Source organism: Cornus florida, unplaced genomic scaffold (assembly GCF_030987335.1).
Source record: "Cornus florida cultivar Cherokee Brave unplaced genomic scaffold, ASM3098733v1 CherokeeBrave_3.0.0_Hap2_Chr06, whole genome shotgun sequence".
NCBI lineage: Eukaryota > Viridiplantae > Streptophyta > Magnoliopsida > Cornales > Cornaceae > Cornus > Cornus florida.
In genome coordinates this window covers 82826300-82843531 of record NW_026775576.1, presented here as the reverse complement: position 1 = coordinate 82843531, position 17232 = coordinate 82826300, and the positions used below count along the sequence as shown (strand labels likewise).

Sequence of the window (17232 nt, the reverse complement as noted above, 5' to 3'; positions counted from 1 at the left end):
AAAAGAATGATGGCATAAAGTGGAATATAGGAAGCACGATATAGATGCAACATGATATGAGTCCAGTGATACAACAAATAAAAAAACAAATAAATAACATACGTGTACGAGTAGGACGCAACAAGCGTCTTAGTAATCAGTTATATTATTATTGAAAAACCTACGTTTTAAGGTTTAAAACTTGTTAAAAATATGTTTTGAAGAATTTGGAAGCATCATATACGTGGTTAAAGTATCTAGAAAGTATTGGATACTTGTTATATATATATTAAATTATAGATATATTTAATAAATATATGACACGTATTCAAAAGTATTCAAGAAGGATCGGTATTCGATATGAACACGGTACATGTACGTCGTCCTTATAAAAGTATTCGTAGAGTTATTGTAATTTTTGGCTCGGCTTGAATTGCATTAGTTAAAAAAAAAAAAATCATCTTAAGAAGTTAAATACTAATAAGGTTAAATACTAAGATATTATTATAATTCATTACAAATACGAAGTACTTGTAGTATTAGTACATTTCTAATTTTAAAGAAAAACAAAGCCCCTTTTTGTTTGTCTTGTTAAAACGGGAAATAAGTGCTTTCTCTAGCAAAATCACAAGTAAAGGTGGAGAAGAACTTGCTAATTTTTTTTTGCCCTTTTCACTTGTTTGGTGGTGACCAATGTGACTCATATCTCTCCGATGTGACTTATATCTCTCAGACAAGTACACATACTCACAGTTATTTATCAACCATCTCTTTTTTGTTTTGTGTTGAAAATAATGCATTCATTCACTTTTTCCCCAATTTAAACCCTCAAATGCCCAATTAAAAAAATAAATGACATATCAATGTATTACAGTAGATCAAGACGGGCAGCAAAAACGAGAATATTAAAATATGTGAGTATAGTAAATATAAGAGATAAGGTAATACTACATGTGTAGACCTATTATTTGGCCTCCTGATGAAAAGAAAATTACTGCCTCATATAAGCCGTAGTCCCGTATTAATTATTAATTTAACACGCCAGGAAAAAATTGAATAAAATTAATATATTTATTTGTGTATTGTTGTCTCCAACCTATCACTAATCAACACGTAAAAATTAAATACTACAAAATAATAATAATAATAATAATTGAAACACGATCAAATCATGTAATAATTTTTTAATAATGATACTTTATTATTCTTCAACATAATTTTTTTCACGGGTAAAGTGCACAAAACCCTCCTGAACTATCAGGCAATTGCACAAAACCTCTCTGATTTAACAAGTGCCTTCCTGAACTATTAAAAAGTTGCAGTTGAGGACAATTATGAGATCTCTGGTACCAGAAATAGAAAATTACGAATATACCCTCTGGTGAAACGATACTGTTTTAGTACTTAACAAATTTGTGTTGCTGATGTGTCAGGCAAAATCTCAAGAACTAATTAAAATTGTACAACACATCGTCTTATCACCCCCCCCCCCCTGCAACGATGAGGAGTTTCGCCGGAATCCTATCGGCTTCCCAATTTGCTAAACCTAAACTTCCTCAGAACACCAATTTGAAACCCAATCTGCCAGTTCAACCCTAACCCCAAATAAAAATCCATCGCCATTTACAGTAGGAAGGTGAAGACAATCCATCGCCATCGCCATCGCCATCGTCGGTCGCCACTCGTTCTTCGGAGCTATGAATAGGTTAACCCATTTAAAACCTATTTTCCTCTTTCTATCTTCAATAGAATGAGATAATGGGATGCTCTGCAATTTGAAACCCTCAATGGCTGAATCATCTATCATTATAAATGGGATTGTATTTTGATATTAAGAAAGATCCAAATATTTAGTGAAATAAAAAGAATAAGAAGAACAAAAATCCAATTCCTCTCTGGGTAAATCTGCATCCCCGTCTCTGTATATATATATATACACACACATCACTCTTATCCTATATATACATCACTCTTGTATTGAACTATGTATATGCATAAGTTCTCACCAGCCAAGCCTTCAACATCCATCAATTGCATAAGCCATCAAGCCCTCACTGCTATATAGTATATTGTATATATTAGATATATATGTATTACATATAAAATACATATTATTGCTCTGTTCTTCACCACCGTCTCAAACTGAGCCTCTCCACCAAAAATTGGGTTCACTCTTCAGTGAAAGTTGTGATGGAACGAAGGTGGTTGTCAAGATGGAATGATTAAAGAGATGGCTTTGGGGTATCAATTTAAGGGAAAGAAGAGTCAAATCGTCGGTGCTAGGTAAACCCCCTCCCACTCCAACATCATCTTCTTCCCCGGCATCGTCGCCTCCTCTTTCTTATTCACTCATCTTCCCTTCTACTCTTATCTTCCAATCCAATTCCGAACTAACAGACTCACCAAACCCAATTGCAAAATTCCCATCCTCGTTGACTCCTCAACAGGCCGTTTCGACGGTAACAAACTCACCAAGCCCAATTGTAAAATTCTCAACTAATGGCCAAACCCATATTATAAATAAAACTTCCCGCTGCAACAGACGTCACGTCGGTGGGTCTTGTCGTCGTCGAAACACCATCACAATATTCTCACAGTTATCGCCATCGCCATCAACTTCATACTTGACTGCTACTTGGTGATATTCCAGCCATAGCTGAAGCAACGGTGTCTTGGTCGAGATTTAGGGTGAGAGCACGGCACCGGAGATGGAGATGCGTGCTGCCGGCAAGTTCGCAGCGGTGGCGGTGGCGGTGGCGGTGGCGGCAACAGCAGGTTCACAGCGGTGATGAGGTCGCGACGGCGATATTGAGAGAGAAAATGTGGCTGAGGGGCGGTGGTGAAATTCATATATGGTTTGGTTTTAATTTAGGAATTTTTTTTATTTTTCAATTTTAATTTTATACATTTAATAGTATAAGGGTAGCTTTGTCATTTTAAAGATATATTTCTGGCATGCGTGCATCACGCGCCCAATTGGCCGGAGAAATCAAACGGAACTTCATCATTGGGTACATTTTACAAAAAAAAATTGATAGTTCAGGATGTTAATTGTAAAAAAAATAGTTCAGGGGGTTTTTAGGGAGAAAGAGTAAAGTTCAAGGGTTTTTTTTTACACTTTATCCTTTTTTTTTCACATAATACTACAAAAGGACATTGTTGATATTTAAAATAAATAAATAAACAATCTACTCCTGGTAATCAGTTGTAGACAAAGTACACAGAGAAAGAGAGAGAATGGAGTCACCTTTCAAGGCAGATACACTGAAAGGCAAGGTAGCCCTATTGACCGGAGGTGGGTCTGGAATTGGGTTCGAGATCTCCACACAGTTTGGTAAACATGGAGCCTCAATCGCCATCATGGGACGACGCAGGCGGGTTCTTGACTCCGCCGTCTCCACACTCCGATCAATCGGAATTCCGGTAAAAACTCTTTTCACACCAGAAAGAAACAATTCATTTCATGTTGTTCCAGTTTTGTATTATATATGATATGCCAATCAGGGTTTGCTTCATTTCCATGATCAGATTCATGGTCATCACTTTTACAGTTCGCTTCTTCTCGAAAGGTTGACTCTTCAAATCCTAATAATGAATTCTAGTAACAACCCATTTTCCTTCACACACCATTTCATGTATTTTCCTGGTTTTCAGATATGAATTATTGCCAATTATCAATCTTTCAAGTAGAAAGATTTATTTACTCAGTTTTCTGTGTATGGTTTCCTCAAGAATTGGGTTTACGCGACTAGTATCGTTTGTTACACACACACACATATATATTATATTTGATTCTTTGGGTAAATTTGATGATTTGATATCAAATTGAAACTTTTTAGGCTCTGGTTCATGATGCATTGATGTGTGTCAATATGATTTTCTAATGCAAACATTTTCCATAGATATGAGTACTGACAAGGGTCATTTTGTCATGTAGAAATGGTATTTGGTAGATGGTATCAGTAGTATTGATTATTTTATGCTTTAATCTTGAGTTGGCTTTGCTTTAAATAGTCAATTGGAGAAAAGGACCCAAGTTAGGCAATCTAAAATAGTTGTGATTGGGCCTTATAATTGGTTAAGATTTATGAAAGGAAAATTTTGACCATACATTTTGTTATCCGATTCAACAAAAGCCACTGAGTTAGCTTTGGTGGTTGGTTTAGTTGAACTAGTTCAACTTATGTGTTTTTCTGGCTTGACCCTGTGAAATCAGTTGCTAATTGTTCCCTTCATAAACAATATTTGGGCTGTAAGTGGGTGGCTTGGGGATGCCTACTGGTCAAATTGGTTGTTTGGTTTATTTTAAGGTGACCATGTGAGGTTTTTTGATTGATTGAGTTTAAGGTCTAAAAGACCTGGTGAAGGTAGTCGACAAATTACTGTTGGTAAGATCATTTGGTCTCTCGGAATGTATTTTCATACAGCTGATTAGTTGTTTGTTATGCCAGCATTAAAATGATGTTCCAGAATATATAATTAATATTTCATCACTTAGTTCCCTTCCCTTTTGCCATTCATTCTTCAGGCTGTCGGCTTTGAGGGGGATGTTCGCAAGCAAGAAGATGCAAGAAGAGTTGTTGAATCAACTATCAAGCATTTCGGTAGGATCGACATTCTTGTTAATGCTGCAGCTGGCAATTTCCTTGTGTCAGCTGAGGATTTGTCCCCTAATGGGTTTCGGACAGGTGCTATTTTTAACAATTGTCATGATAAAACCAGCATTTTCATTCTTTTAATTCTCTCTGTGTTTGTTTAAATTTGTAAGTTATTTAAAAAATAATACATGGAATTCCTTTGCACCAAATATATGTGTGTATATACACAATTGCTGTAGGATCTCTTTTATGCCTTGTATAATCAGCTTAAACTTCTAAATTCACATTTCGTATTGGATTGAGTCTCTTCTTTTTTTTTTTCTTTTTCTCTGGTTAAATTTTTCAAGAGAAAAGGCAAAAGAATGTCTTCGAATGCCTTTGCAGTATGCAACGCTAGATTTTTTGAAGGCGTTAGGCAGGCCTTGGTGTAAAGGTAAGCTTGTTCCATTGTGACCTGGAGGTCATAGGTTTGAAACTAGAAGCAGCCTTTCCGCATACCTGCTTACCTCTGACCCTCCCCAGATCCAATGGCGGGATCCTCGTGCACTAGGCTAGCCCTTTTTTGCCTATGACTGACGAATGTGTGAATTCTACACTTCTGCGTGGGAGACCAAGAGTTTTTTATTAATTGGACATCGTTAAATTATGTGACCAAGTCTGGATTTCTTGTTGTATATGCTTTGGGCAAAAAGGGAGGAAATAGATAGAGCTGTGTATATTTGGTTTTATTTTCTGGTGAATGGCAGCAGTATTTTATTTATTTATTTTTATTTTTATTATTTTTTTTTTATGGGGTGGGAGGTTGCTCAAAGGGACTGGAGTAACGCCCACACCCACCCCCCCCCCCCCCGGCGGCGGGTAGCTATGGGTACCTTTGGCGCGTCCTTCTATACTCATCGGTAAGTTCAGTATTAAGAGCGAATTTGGGAAAGAAAAAGCCTATCCCCATATGGAGAGATTCGGTGGGGAAGACCAGCAGGTTGGTAAAGAATTTAAATTGTAGGATGGGATGTGTTCCCACTACCTACTTGAGCTTTTATCGAGTTCAGTTGAGAACCAATGATAAAGGGATTCAAAGGAGGGGTTGTTGGATGGAAAGAGACGATACCTGTCTAAAAGATGTATTTAAGTTAGCTAGAAAGAACACTTCCAAAATATCTCTAAATCATTTCTATCTTTACCATTCTAACTTTTATCACTAAGATGATAGAGAAGTTTTAGAAAGACTTTGGGGAAAGGGGGTTGGGTAGGACTGTAGGAGTATAAAAAATTAAAAACCATATGATGGACCGGAAGAAAGTTTGTTTGCCAGTGAGGGAAGAGGCCTAGGTATTAAACAGTTGAGGCTTTTCAATCAAACCTTACTCAGGAGGAGGCTTTGAGTTTTAATTTGGAAGGGGAGAGCTTGTACGAAGGTGGTGGAGGGTAAATTTGGATGTGGTTGAAGACACTGTTGGATGAATTCCCAACAGATATTGAACTTTTGCTTGGAGACAGTTGATGGGTGCACTTTTTTTCCATGATACTTGGTTTGAGGAGGTTGATATGCCTTATGTTATGGACCTGAATTTGGGAGCAGCCACTGCTGATTATGATAGGTTCTTCTGGGGCTAGAGTGACACGGGAGGCTGGGAGCCACGCTTCTTTAGGGTTGTGCAGGAATTGGAAGTAGAAGAGGTGGATGGCTTCATTCAGGCTTCAGCAACGCTATGATATGGAGGTCAGGGGAGGCAGTGAATATCCCTTGAGGTGGAAAGGGGGGCTAGTGATTCCTTTCAAAAGGTTTGATGAGTAAAGGTGCCTTACACCTAGTTTGTTGGGTTTGCTGTTGGAGGTTATTCTGAACATTGATAATTTGTGATGTAGGGGCACAATGATCCCTAGCTGGTGTTGTATGCATGAAGCACAGAGTCCACATATTATGTATTGTTGTGTTCTGCTGTGGGAACAACAGATTTTTTAGGCTCTAGGCCTTAAATTGTGCTTGTGGATTGATAAGACTTGGGCATAGCTTCGGGGATACAGAGCCTTTGATCTCGAGATTGAAAGCAGTTGATATTGAGCTTATTACATTTGTCGCAACTTTCATTTTCCTTCTGTATCTTGTCGATTCTATAGGTGGCATTCGCCTTTGGTCATGCTCTTGTATACTCAATGTTTACATGGTTTGACCAGGTTTGGTGCTTTATATGTAAACTTATTAAAGATGATCAGTTTTCAGATAAAGGCGGATGGGACGTCAACTTTGAACATTGATAATGGAATGCTTTTATCTGACTCTGTGTGTTTGTGTGTGTATTTACCTTCTGCAGTTATGGATATTGATTCTGTTGGCACGTTCACAATGTGCCATGAAGCACTTAATTATCTTAAGAAAGGAGGACTAGGAAGAAGCTCATCTAGTGGTGGAACTATTCTGAACATCAGTGCTACCTTGCATTACACAGCAGCTTGGTATCAAATCCATGTATCTGCAGCCAAGGTTAATTACATGTTTTGCTAGTACTTTAAGATGTTTTGACTTATATGAAATATATTTCATTAAGACTTGATCCCTTTCACCAGGCGGCTGTTGACGCCATTACAAGAAACTTGGCGCTGGAGTGGGGTACAGACTATGATATCAAAGTCAATGGGATTGCACCAGGCCCAATAGGTGATACTGCTGGCATGAGAAAACTTGGACCTGAAGAGATGGATAGTAAAGCCAGAGACTATATGCCTCTGTATAAACTCGGGGAGAAATGGGATATTGCCATGGCTGCTCTCTACCTTGCATCAGATGCTGGTTAGTGACTTCATGCACTCTGCAGTTATCAGTATTCATCTTTCATTAGGGCCTATCATTTTGGTGGACCTAAATAGTTCATATTGAAGGACTCAACTACATATTGTTTCAACGTTTTCCATATTTAAGAAACAATGGGATCTGAATAATGATTATTATATCATTTATTTAGATTTGGCTGCATGTATCAATTTTCCTTATTCTTCTTGAAATAAGCCCATTGTTTATGCTAATGTGTTTTCTCTTAGTACAACCTTCGTCTTCGTCTTCGTCTTCGTCCTTGTTTTGTTGTCGTGCTTTTGGACACGCCTCACTTTTGCTTCCATTCACTCTTCCATTTTTAATCCTTTTGCATATCCAACCAGTTGAACTAGGCTCTCTTGTATATTAGATATGTGTGTGTAATTGAATTAGTTTGTTTGTGTGCCTGTATATTTTTGTTTCCTTTTTTCTTTTTTGGTTTTGAGGGGGACATAGAGCATGATTTATGTTGCTGCTTAACTCGAACATCTGCAACACATGATATTCAACCTCCTCTTTTGTATAGAAGGGCGGTTTTATTTAGCTCTACATCTTGTTCAAGGGGTAATCATAAATGTATTATGCCTGGTGACACCTGACATAATTTAAAACCCCTGCCTAGAGGATTTTACCAAATCCTATATTTATTCTTACTACAAGTGTGCATAAACAACTTTTTAAATATGGTCTAAAATCATGGGCGGAGTCTATCTTTGTGGTTCATCAGTGAGAGCTTTTCTTTCTAGTAACATTTCATGTGAACGTGGAGGTATTGGCCTGAATCAAACCTGATTTTATTGATTTCATATTAAAAATTCATTTATCATTTAGGAAACATCATGCAAGTGGTGACTCTCAGGGTTACTTGTTCAAATATGACTGGCCTTTGTGGTAGCATTAGTCTACATTCTTTCCAGTGTTGTTGTGTACAACATTGTTTGCCGTCTAAATAACTGCTTCTTTTGATATCTTATTAAGCTTTATAAATATATATGCATTTGGTTTTCGAGAAATGAAGAAAGAGAGAGTCCAGAATTTTCTTTTTCTTTTTCTTTTCCTGCTTTCGCTCAACATCGTCTCCAAATGCTCTTCATGTTATCAAAGGTTCCAAATTGTCCCCCTTGGAGGAAACGTCGCTGAGTTACAGCAATGAATGCCTCTACTCTACTTTAAATTGGCTTGCTTTCTTTAAATTATGGATCAGTTGTCTTTTGCCTCTTTGCCATGTGAGATTTTCATTCTTCTGTGTAATGCTATGAAGGTAAATACATCAATGGGACCACTATGATTGTTGATGGAGGACTTTGGCTAAGCAGGCCTCGCCACCTACCAAAAGAGGCAGTGAAGCAGCTTTCTCGTGCTGTGGAAAAAAAATCGAGAGATGCACCTGTTGGGGTTCCAACCAGTAAACTGTAACCCTAACTCGGAGCAATTTTGATCATGCATTATATACCTAATATCCTCCCACCTGGAGTGGAATTATAGTTTATTAGGTCCATCATTTAGACAAGTGAATAATGTATACTTAATTACATCGCTTCAGGGTTCATGCTACAATTTCAAATCCCTTGCAAAATAATTTCTGCTCTTTTTATCTTATATTATGCTTCAGTTGGATTCTTCAATATCTATATCTATACTTTTGTATGTTTGATACATGGATCTTAATTACATCGCTTCTCTTTCTTTTTAAAGGGTGAACATCATATAGTCTCCATACATGGTTTTTGAGGAGGGAAAAGTTTTGTTCTGTTAAGCCTTTTGATGCATTTTATTACATGGAAATAAAATGTAGAACTGGGACAAACATCTAGGGTTCTGTGGTTGAAAAATGGGATAAAAGGACAACCATATTAGCAGCCCTAAAATGAATTTTGCAGATTGGATTTTGGATATATTTTTTTTGTTTTTAGTCTGTCATCTAAAACGTTGAATAGCTGGGCATGTCGGCCCCATGCCTTTGATCATCTTTCACATCAACTGCTAAAATTATTACTGATGAGTGATGACTATTATCTACCATACGTATCAGATGATCTGGGACTGCCGAGGAACTCAATTAACGGTAACTCATGCCCGCGCGCAATTCACAACTCGTCCTGCTCCATCCTGAGTGACCTTCAGAACAAATTAAAGTGCACTTCATATCACATTAGGATTTCAGATTTTAGGCTTTTCAGTGATACAAGTTTGGACTAGCACGGAGATATAAAACCGAATCTCTAAAAGATCCTCTTCTTGGTTGAATTTTAGGTCAGATTCAACAGCTCTTGAAACATGTTTTGAGAACGCACAAATCTAACCAAACCAGTGAAAATAATCACTTTAACTCAAATGAACCTGATACGCAATGTCTGATACCGAATATATGACCCATGAAGTTCTCAACTCATGAAAAAGTTTTTAAAGCATTACACCCAAGTTAATCTCCAACTTTAGTGCTTCTAACCCAGTGTCTGAGTTGTGGATGAACGATCCAACAAAAATTGCAAGGTAGAACATTTCTCTAGAAGAAACTGTCGAATTCACATTTATCAACTACACTTGGCTGCTTTAGATTAGAATTTCACTAGCTGCAAGTTAATTGAACAATTAAAACCAGCCTAACTACAAATGCTGCAACTAACTCAGGATGTCATTCCTTCAAATATAATTCTTTTCCAGTTACATCAGCCAATATTAAGAAAGACGCTCGATGTGAAAGTTACAGAATATGTTACAAGATAAATTGAAGAGAATAGATCATTGCTCGTTCAAAGGTCGACGCAAACCAGAATAGATGGCTTTCCGGAAAAGAGGGTGCACACCTTCTGTTAAAACCTCCGAATCTAACCTCTCAATGTGAGGCCAAATCTGTTGAACAAAACAGGGGAAAAAGTCAGCAACAAAACTATTCTCATTCTAAAGAACAGGTCTTACAATACTTGCAGTCAATGTTAGAGTCCGCAACAGAAAAACTGAATTTTATTTCTAGGTATTTGATGGAAAGGGTATGTTGGTCACTAAAATATAAGACATTAGGATGCATGAAGTAAATTAGCATCGCAACTTAATGAAAACCAAGTATTGAAATGTGTGTGTGTGAGAGAGAGAGTGAAAAAAGTTAATTGCTGGATCAACAGAACTGCAAAGAAATCCAAAATGGTGAAGAGCCAAAAATTATCACCTCAGAAGCATATTGTCTTGAGAAGGCCTTGACATAGCCCAGGGTTGATAAGCACCACTGCTCCTTTTCACCTACATTATAGCCGTTGCTGGCCCTTTCCCCATTTGAATGACTGTCAGTTCCACCCAGAACCAGCAAAAGGGGAAAGAAGGGAAAAAGAAAAGAGAATGATCAATGCACTACTTGGGTTGATTTTATTACTGAAAAATGCAAAAATTAAAAAGAGGAGAAAGGAACCTTTTCTTGGGTCTTTCATTCTCGTTGTCCAACTCCATTGCAGATGAATCTTCCAGGTCTATGGCCATCTCATCTGACCGGCCAGACCGCCGTAATCCTCCATCTCTAACATCACTTAGACGTTCCATCAAAACATCCGAGAAGTTTTTGTATAAGGAGAGGAACAATGCCTGTATATGCCATTAGAGTCAATACAAGACTAACTACAAGAAGATTAAACAAAGGCCAACGCAGGCTGAAACTTATACTTTTATCACTAAATTTCTGTATTTATTGCATAATGCAATCCCAGCCTCGTAAAGGTAAACAAACATTGAAGTGTATGGAAAGCGAAATTATGGAATTTGCTGCACATCGCATAGGTCAAAATGATGGGAAACTAGGATTAACACGGTAAAAATATTAATTTTTATAAGAAAATGAGATAAATATAAAAGTTGCTCAAATGATCTTTTGTTCCAGCACAAACTGGAAACCAGCTCAACATAAATAACACAGCTGTTGATGAAGGCATTTTTCTGCTCTCTCTCTCTCACTCACACACACACACACACACACACATACACGGATGAGAATGATATACTCTAAATTGCAGCCATCATGAACAGAATCATGCAATCCTTCTCTACGACAGACACCCATACAAACACAAAGATAACCCAAACTGTAGCCACTTTAACAACATTCTCATACAATAGTTCCATATTATCCAAAATGACATATACTTCCATTTCTTATCAACAATATGACCTGACAGAAACAGCACAACTACTTTTTCCTAAGAAAGGAGAAACAAAGAGAAAAACTTGCAATATTACTATGATACCTCATTTTCATCAATGGCCCGAGCAAGAAGAGCTTCCTTCGCCTCTAAAGATTCACTAACAGAAACCTCATCCTCTTTTGCTTTTTCAGCGTTCGATTTCAAACGCTTCAATCTCACAGGGTTGTCACCAAGAACAGGTTCACCATCCACAAGTGTAAGCTTTGACTCAGCAGCCTCCAGTTCTGCTTTAGCTTTAGTTACAGTATTTTCAGCGGACACAACACCCTTCTTGAGGGATGAAGTCTCTTTCCTTAGATCACATATACGATTGTACGTCTTATTAACAGCATTTCTAAGAATCTGTCCAACCAAAAGCAGAGGTGAGCAACGCTTTTACTAGTCATGGAGATGTTTGATACGAAAAACTACTCATAAGAAAGAAAGAAAATATAGAAACATCTTCTCCAGGGGTATTAAGAGACAACTAAAACATCTTGAACCCTCAACATGGAACTTGAGAGTTAAGATCCAAAGCCATCAAGTCAAAGGTAGACCAGTAACTAAAACAAGACTTACATTATAAAGTTTGCGACAACAAATAATAGAATCACAGAAAAATGATACAGCTCAGGAGAAGAATAAGCAATATATATGGTGACCTCCAACGCCGCTCAAAATATAAATAACGACTAGTTTATCTACTAGGATATGGGTAGGGAAGCACATATAAGTGATATATGCATATAAAAATAACTCTACTCCAAATTTCTTCCATAAAGAAGAATCACAAAAAGTTGCATTGGAGAAGCAGAGAGAGAAGCCATTTTCAGAACAAATCATCCAGAGACAAAAGGAACCTATGTTAAATTTTAAAAATTTCACACTTGAGGTCACAAATTGAAGGTCTTCATTTAAAAATTGAAGGTCAGTTCTATAATCATCGACTCAGTTCAACAAACCACTTATGGCTCTGTCCCAAAAAAAAAAGTTGACATTTTTTTTGGGACAGAGGGAGTATTTGAGTAGCAAAAGGCATTGTGGTGTGTATGAAAAGAAAAAGGACCACCACAAATCCTATCAAATGACCTTCCTAGGGATAACCTAAAGTTCAATTTTGATGGTCGTCTCCTGGAAATCAAAGATGGTAGAAAACGAAAGCATCATATCTTTTCTTGCTCAAAGCCTGTATTATTGGCTTAGCTATTAAGGACAAATTTCAGCTCCCTTAAAAGGCTTTCAGGAAGCTCATGCTATGGTTTTGAAGAAATTGATAGTCGAGGAGATCGCAATTCTTGCATGTTTGAGGAGTAGTTACTTAGTAACTTGAGGGTATTGCGATTTCATTTGTGAAATTTCTAATGTAGATCTGTAGAAGTTCAATTTCAAATGAAATGCATTATCGAGGCTTGAGGTTATCGAGGGCAAGATATCTTCAGGTTGCTCAATCTGATTGGCTTCTCACCAACAGAATTAGCATAGAAAAGTCAGTTAACTGATGACACTACCCGTGACTTACATGGGGATTTGTGCGAAGTTGAAATCCATTGCCTCTGAATGTGCCAGAATACTTTAACAGTAGATGCAATTTTACCTAAAAATTTCAATATATTGTTCAATATTAATGTCCAACAAATATATTGTTCAATATTAATGTCCAACAATATGGATGCAAACCTTAGACACCAAGGAGATATTGAGATTGAGGATTTCAGTTCAGCTGTTACTTCTGCTGTTTCTTGTTGGAAGATTGGCCATGGTCAAACAAGTTCTTTCTAGGAACAATTTTAAACAAGCAGTCATTTCTCAGGCTCTAGAGATGGTAAGGGCTCAAAAGGAGGAAAGAAAGCAGAAAGTTCTTATGGAAAATTGGTTCAATGGAGCTTTCCTCCTACAAACTGGGTGAAATTACTGTGGATGGTTGTGCAAAAGGAAGCCTTAGTGAGGCTGGAGGAGATATCATCAGGGAAAATGATGGCCAATTGATTACGGAATTTTATTTTCATACATGTAGCTTCAGAAATGACCAGGCTGAGATCTGGGGTCTGTATCGTGTGCTTAGTTCTGCTTGATAATGGGCCTTGTAGGTTTGTAACTGGTCATTGAGGAGATCGACTTAAAGTGAGTCATAAGTCTGATTACTAAGGAGGTTTACGAGTGTCATCTTTTTTTGCATGTTACCCAAGCCCCAAAAATCTTTAAGCGAATAGCTAAAGTTTTGTCCTTAAGCAAAATACAGGCAAGAAATTTTGCACCAATTTATATAAAAAGCTCTAATTTAAGCTATGTGGCTGGTGTAGATAGGCCACATTAGTTGCTGTGTGTTGTCGTTTTGCTGTGACTTCAGTTCCCATTAAAACCCCAAAAAGAGAGATTGATCTAAATTAGTTGCTGCTTATGGATGCCTAAGCGGCAAGTTAATGCTGTCACAATATACTTATAATCTTCCAGCACGCTTTCCCTTCTCCTTCATCCTCAAATAATAGGTTTCCTGTTGCCTAAGTAATACAATCTCATCCACGATATGGCATCTTATTAATTACACATAAGAACATTAATCATATATTTATAGAGGAGGTAAACGACCAAGCATTTCTACCAAAAAGTAATTTTACATGGTAGCTGTAATAGAGTACCTCCCATGGCCGATCTGAGGTGTGAAATAGATCAATGTTTGCTGGAGAGAAGACCCATCTCACAATGGACAAATTTGATACCAGACGATAACCCATCATTCGATCAATGGTTATAGCTGTCATTTGAGAACTGTTCTTCCAGAAAGAGCCCACTTCGTCTATCAGCATGACTTGCTTATCCTGATCAGGACAAAATCTTGCAATCACTTGGCCATATCTCTCCAAGACTGTGATCAAATGAGTAAAGCTTTTTGATCCAATTTCAAGAAGAGTTTGAATAACCAGTCTGAGGGTAATATCCAAACCATGAATTGGAATTACACTTTCTTCCATCCATGAAATAACTTCACGTGCAGTTTGCCTTCCTTTCACCATGGCACGGATTTCTGTGGAAAGGGCATATTCAGTTTTATTTCCATCATCTTCTGCACTGTATTTAAAGATTGGTCCAGCTTTTGGTGGAAGCAATTCCTCTAAAGCAGGGGCATTCTCAATACTCTACAAGAACAAAATTGCAACGAAAGAAATTAAACAAATGATCACGATGCAACAAAGTCGCATACCATTCCCATAAACAACTTAGATAAGGAAAACTTAAGTTTGTCACTTTCTTCCATTCCCCCCATTGAACAAAATGCTTTACTTCCTTCTTAATTAAAAAAGAGAAAAGAAATCGTGTCCTGGGCAATTCTATCTCAGGAAAATTTTACATTACATCCTTGCACTTAATCACAAAATGATGCCTGTCGGGGAAATGCAGTGCCAATGGTTGTGGAAGTTTCATAATAAGTAATAACTAATTCACTTTTTGAAAGAAATATATACTCCCTGTCCCAAAATTCTTGGGGTGTTTGGGGAATCAAAATTTTTATGATAGTGGTATTTTTTTTTTGGATTGATAAGACTAATTTCCAAATTTATCCTTGTAAAAAGACAAAGGAGTCCTCTGTAATTAGTGCACTTGTTTAATCAATTCAATGTCAAAAGGATAGTTTGGGAATGCTATAAAAAATAGTACATCCATTTTTGGAATGGGACATGTATTTTGGGACATCCCAAAATAGAAAGATGGAGAAGAATTTTGGGACAGAGGGAGTATAAATATACACATTTTTCCAAAGAAATTATATGTTGACAATAAATACAAGCAACCGGACATGAAAATATAAACAAGGGAAACTTAATATTGCTTCTTTCATTCGTTTACCCCATTGAACCACATGGTTTAATTCCTTCTTAATTTTAAAAGAGACAGAGAAGGAATATCCTGAGAAATTCATCTCGGGCAATTTTTTTTGTATTTCCATCACTGCACTTCAACACAAAATAATCCCCGCCGGTGAGTTGCAGTGTCTATTTTAATGCTAATGCTAATTCACACACACACCAAAAAAAGTATATCAAATTCACCCTTTTTCCAAAATGAAGTTGAATATATACATGGAACTTCCAGATTGGAAGAATCTAATATCCACTTGCTAAAATAATTTATTGTATGCAGAACAAATCAATTATTTGTGGAGTAACAAATTCTTGATCCTTTTCTAGAATATCAATGAACTCTAAAGTAAGAAGGAAATCAAGGCACTTGCCAATATTCCTTTTACACCTCAATTCTAGTAGCTTATTGTTGTGTCATAACTCACATTAAGATCCAACTGCATTACCTTACATTCTTACTCAGTCATTGACAGATTTTCCAGCCACTCAATTTTTATGGACACAAAATAATAATAATAATAATAATATCAATAAATAAATAAATAATATCATCAGTTGGAGAGATTAAAGTTATCGGCAAAGTTCATTACCTGCTTAACCTTGTCCCAGTATGATAAACGGACTTCTCTCTCCAAAACCTCCTGGACAAACACACGTTGCGGGGCCCATTTTGGAAGTTCTAAAACATAAGCCCATTCTTCCCATGGCCAAATGAATTGAAAGTTTGATCTGAGAAATCGACATATTACGGCTACATGTTAACAATGTAAAGCCAACATGACTTGAAAATAACTAGCTCAATATTTTGGCAAATATATGTCCAACAAGCATAGTACAAAAGGATATACACAAAGCATGGAAAATTCCTACGAAATTGCAAATTCACAAATTGATATGCAAAGACCATGGGGCACACAAACGATTACTCCACTCTTGCATCATATTTACAAAAATAACTAAATAATTCCTGACATATTTGACAAATTACCATATTTTTTGATCTAGCAAAATACACATCTTCTTGAAATCATTTTAACCTTTTGTCTGATCAATCACAACATTTTCCTAACTACCTCCAAAACTTTTTGTTTTTTCAACACAAACAATCAACAAAGGAACATATGAAACAGCCTGAAATGTCTTATACAATTACAAGATTCCCAACACATTAGCCAAATTATTAAATCTTTAATCCGGCAACATAAATATCTGAACCACTTCTTATTGAAATCATTTTTAAATCTTTATCCAAATCAATCTCAATATTTTCCTAACTACCTCCAAAATTTTGCATTCTTTCATTGCCAAACAATCAATTAAAAAAGAAATATAAAATTAATATGAGGAATTCTTCGTTGCAACCCATTCGGCTAGTAGCCAAGCACTTACATTCTTATTAGTGCAATAGATACATACATATACATGTGTACGAATGGATCAACTAAAACATGGTGCAAAAATAACTATTCTTACATCCTCTAAAATCTTTTTGTACAATTTATCTTTTTTTTTTATAAGTCTTTTTGTACAATTTATCTTATCCAACTATTGGATTAAATACCTCAATTTTGTTTGTCATGCATGCCAAATATCAACCAAATGCAAGTGTTTGATTAACTATTTTTGGTAAGAACAAATACAAACGCTGGGTGTAATCAGCACTACGTAATGATATCAAAAACCAAATTGTGAAATTTTCTAAACCTTGCACACCATCACATGTGCTGACTCGGCTAAGTCTGATGTGATTTTTATTCCCGCCGGCGAGTACTAGACTCGGACTCATCCAAGTCTGTTATGACTCGTTCGATACATAGAGACTC

The 17232-nt window shown here is 36.7% G+C and overlaps 2 protein-coding genes across 2 annotated transcripts in view; one reads left to right on the top strand and one right to left on the bottom strand.

Annotated features, from left to right (window-relative positions):
- The first annotated feature begins 1488 nt into the window (after positions 1-1488).
- On the top strand, positions 1489-9080 carry LOC132312384 (peroxisomal 2,4-dienoyl-CoA reductase [(3E)-enoyl-CoA-producing]-like). The gene is made up of 5 exons (XM_059810733.1): positions 1489-3402; positions 4508-4667; positions 6890-7059; positions 7143-7365; positions 8648-9080. Exons 1-5 carry the CDS (start codon positions 3217-3219, stop codon positions 8800-8802), a joined length of 894 nt encoding a protein of 297 aa, XP_059666716.1. The 5' UTR covers positions 1489-3216; the 3' UTR covers positions 8803-9080.
- Positions 9081-9887: 807 nt separating this feature from the next.
- The window catches only part of LOC132312383 (nuclear cap-binding protein subunit 1), a 33853-nt gene continuing 26508 nt past the window's right edge, over positions 9888-17232 (bottom strand). The window contains exons 14-19 of the mRNA XM_059810732.1: positions 16000-16138; positions 14189-14686; positions 11616-11915; positions 10790-10959; positions 10553-10664; positions 9888-10239 (exon numbers count right to left, since the gene is read on the bottom strand). Of these exons, the coding sequence (XP_059666715.1) occupies positions 10129-10239; positions 10553-10664; positions 10790-10959; positions 11616-11915; positions 14189-14686; positions 16000-16138 (1330 nt within the window). The 3' untranslated portion in view covers positions 9888-10128. The remainder of the gene's footprint in view (positions 10240-10552; positions 10665-10789; positions 10960-11615; positions 11916-14188; positions 14687-15999; positions 16139-17232) is intronic.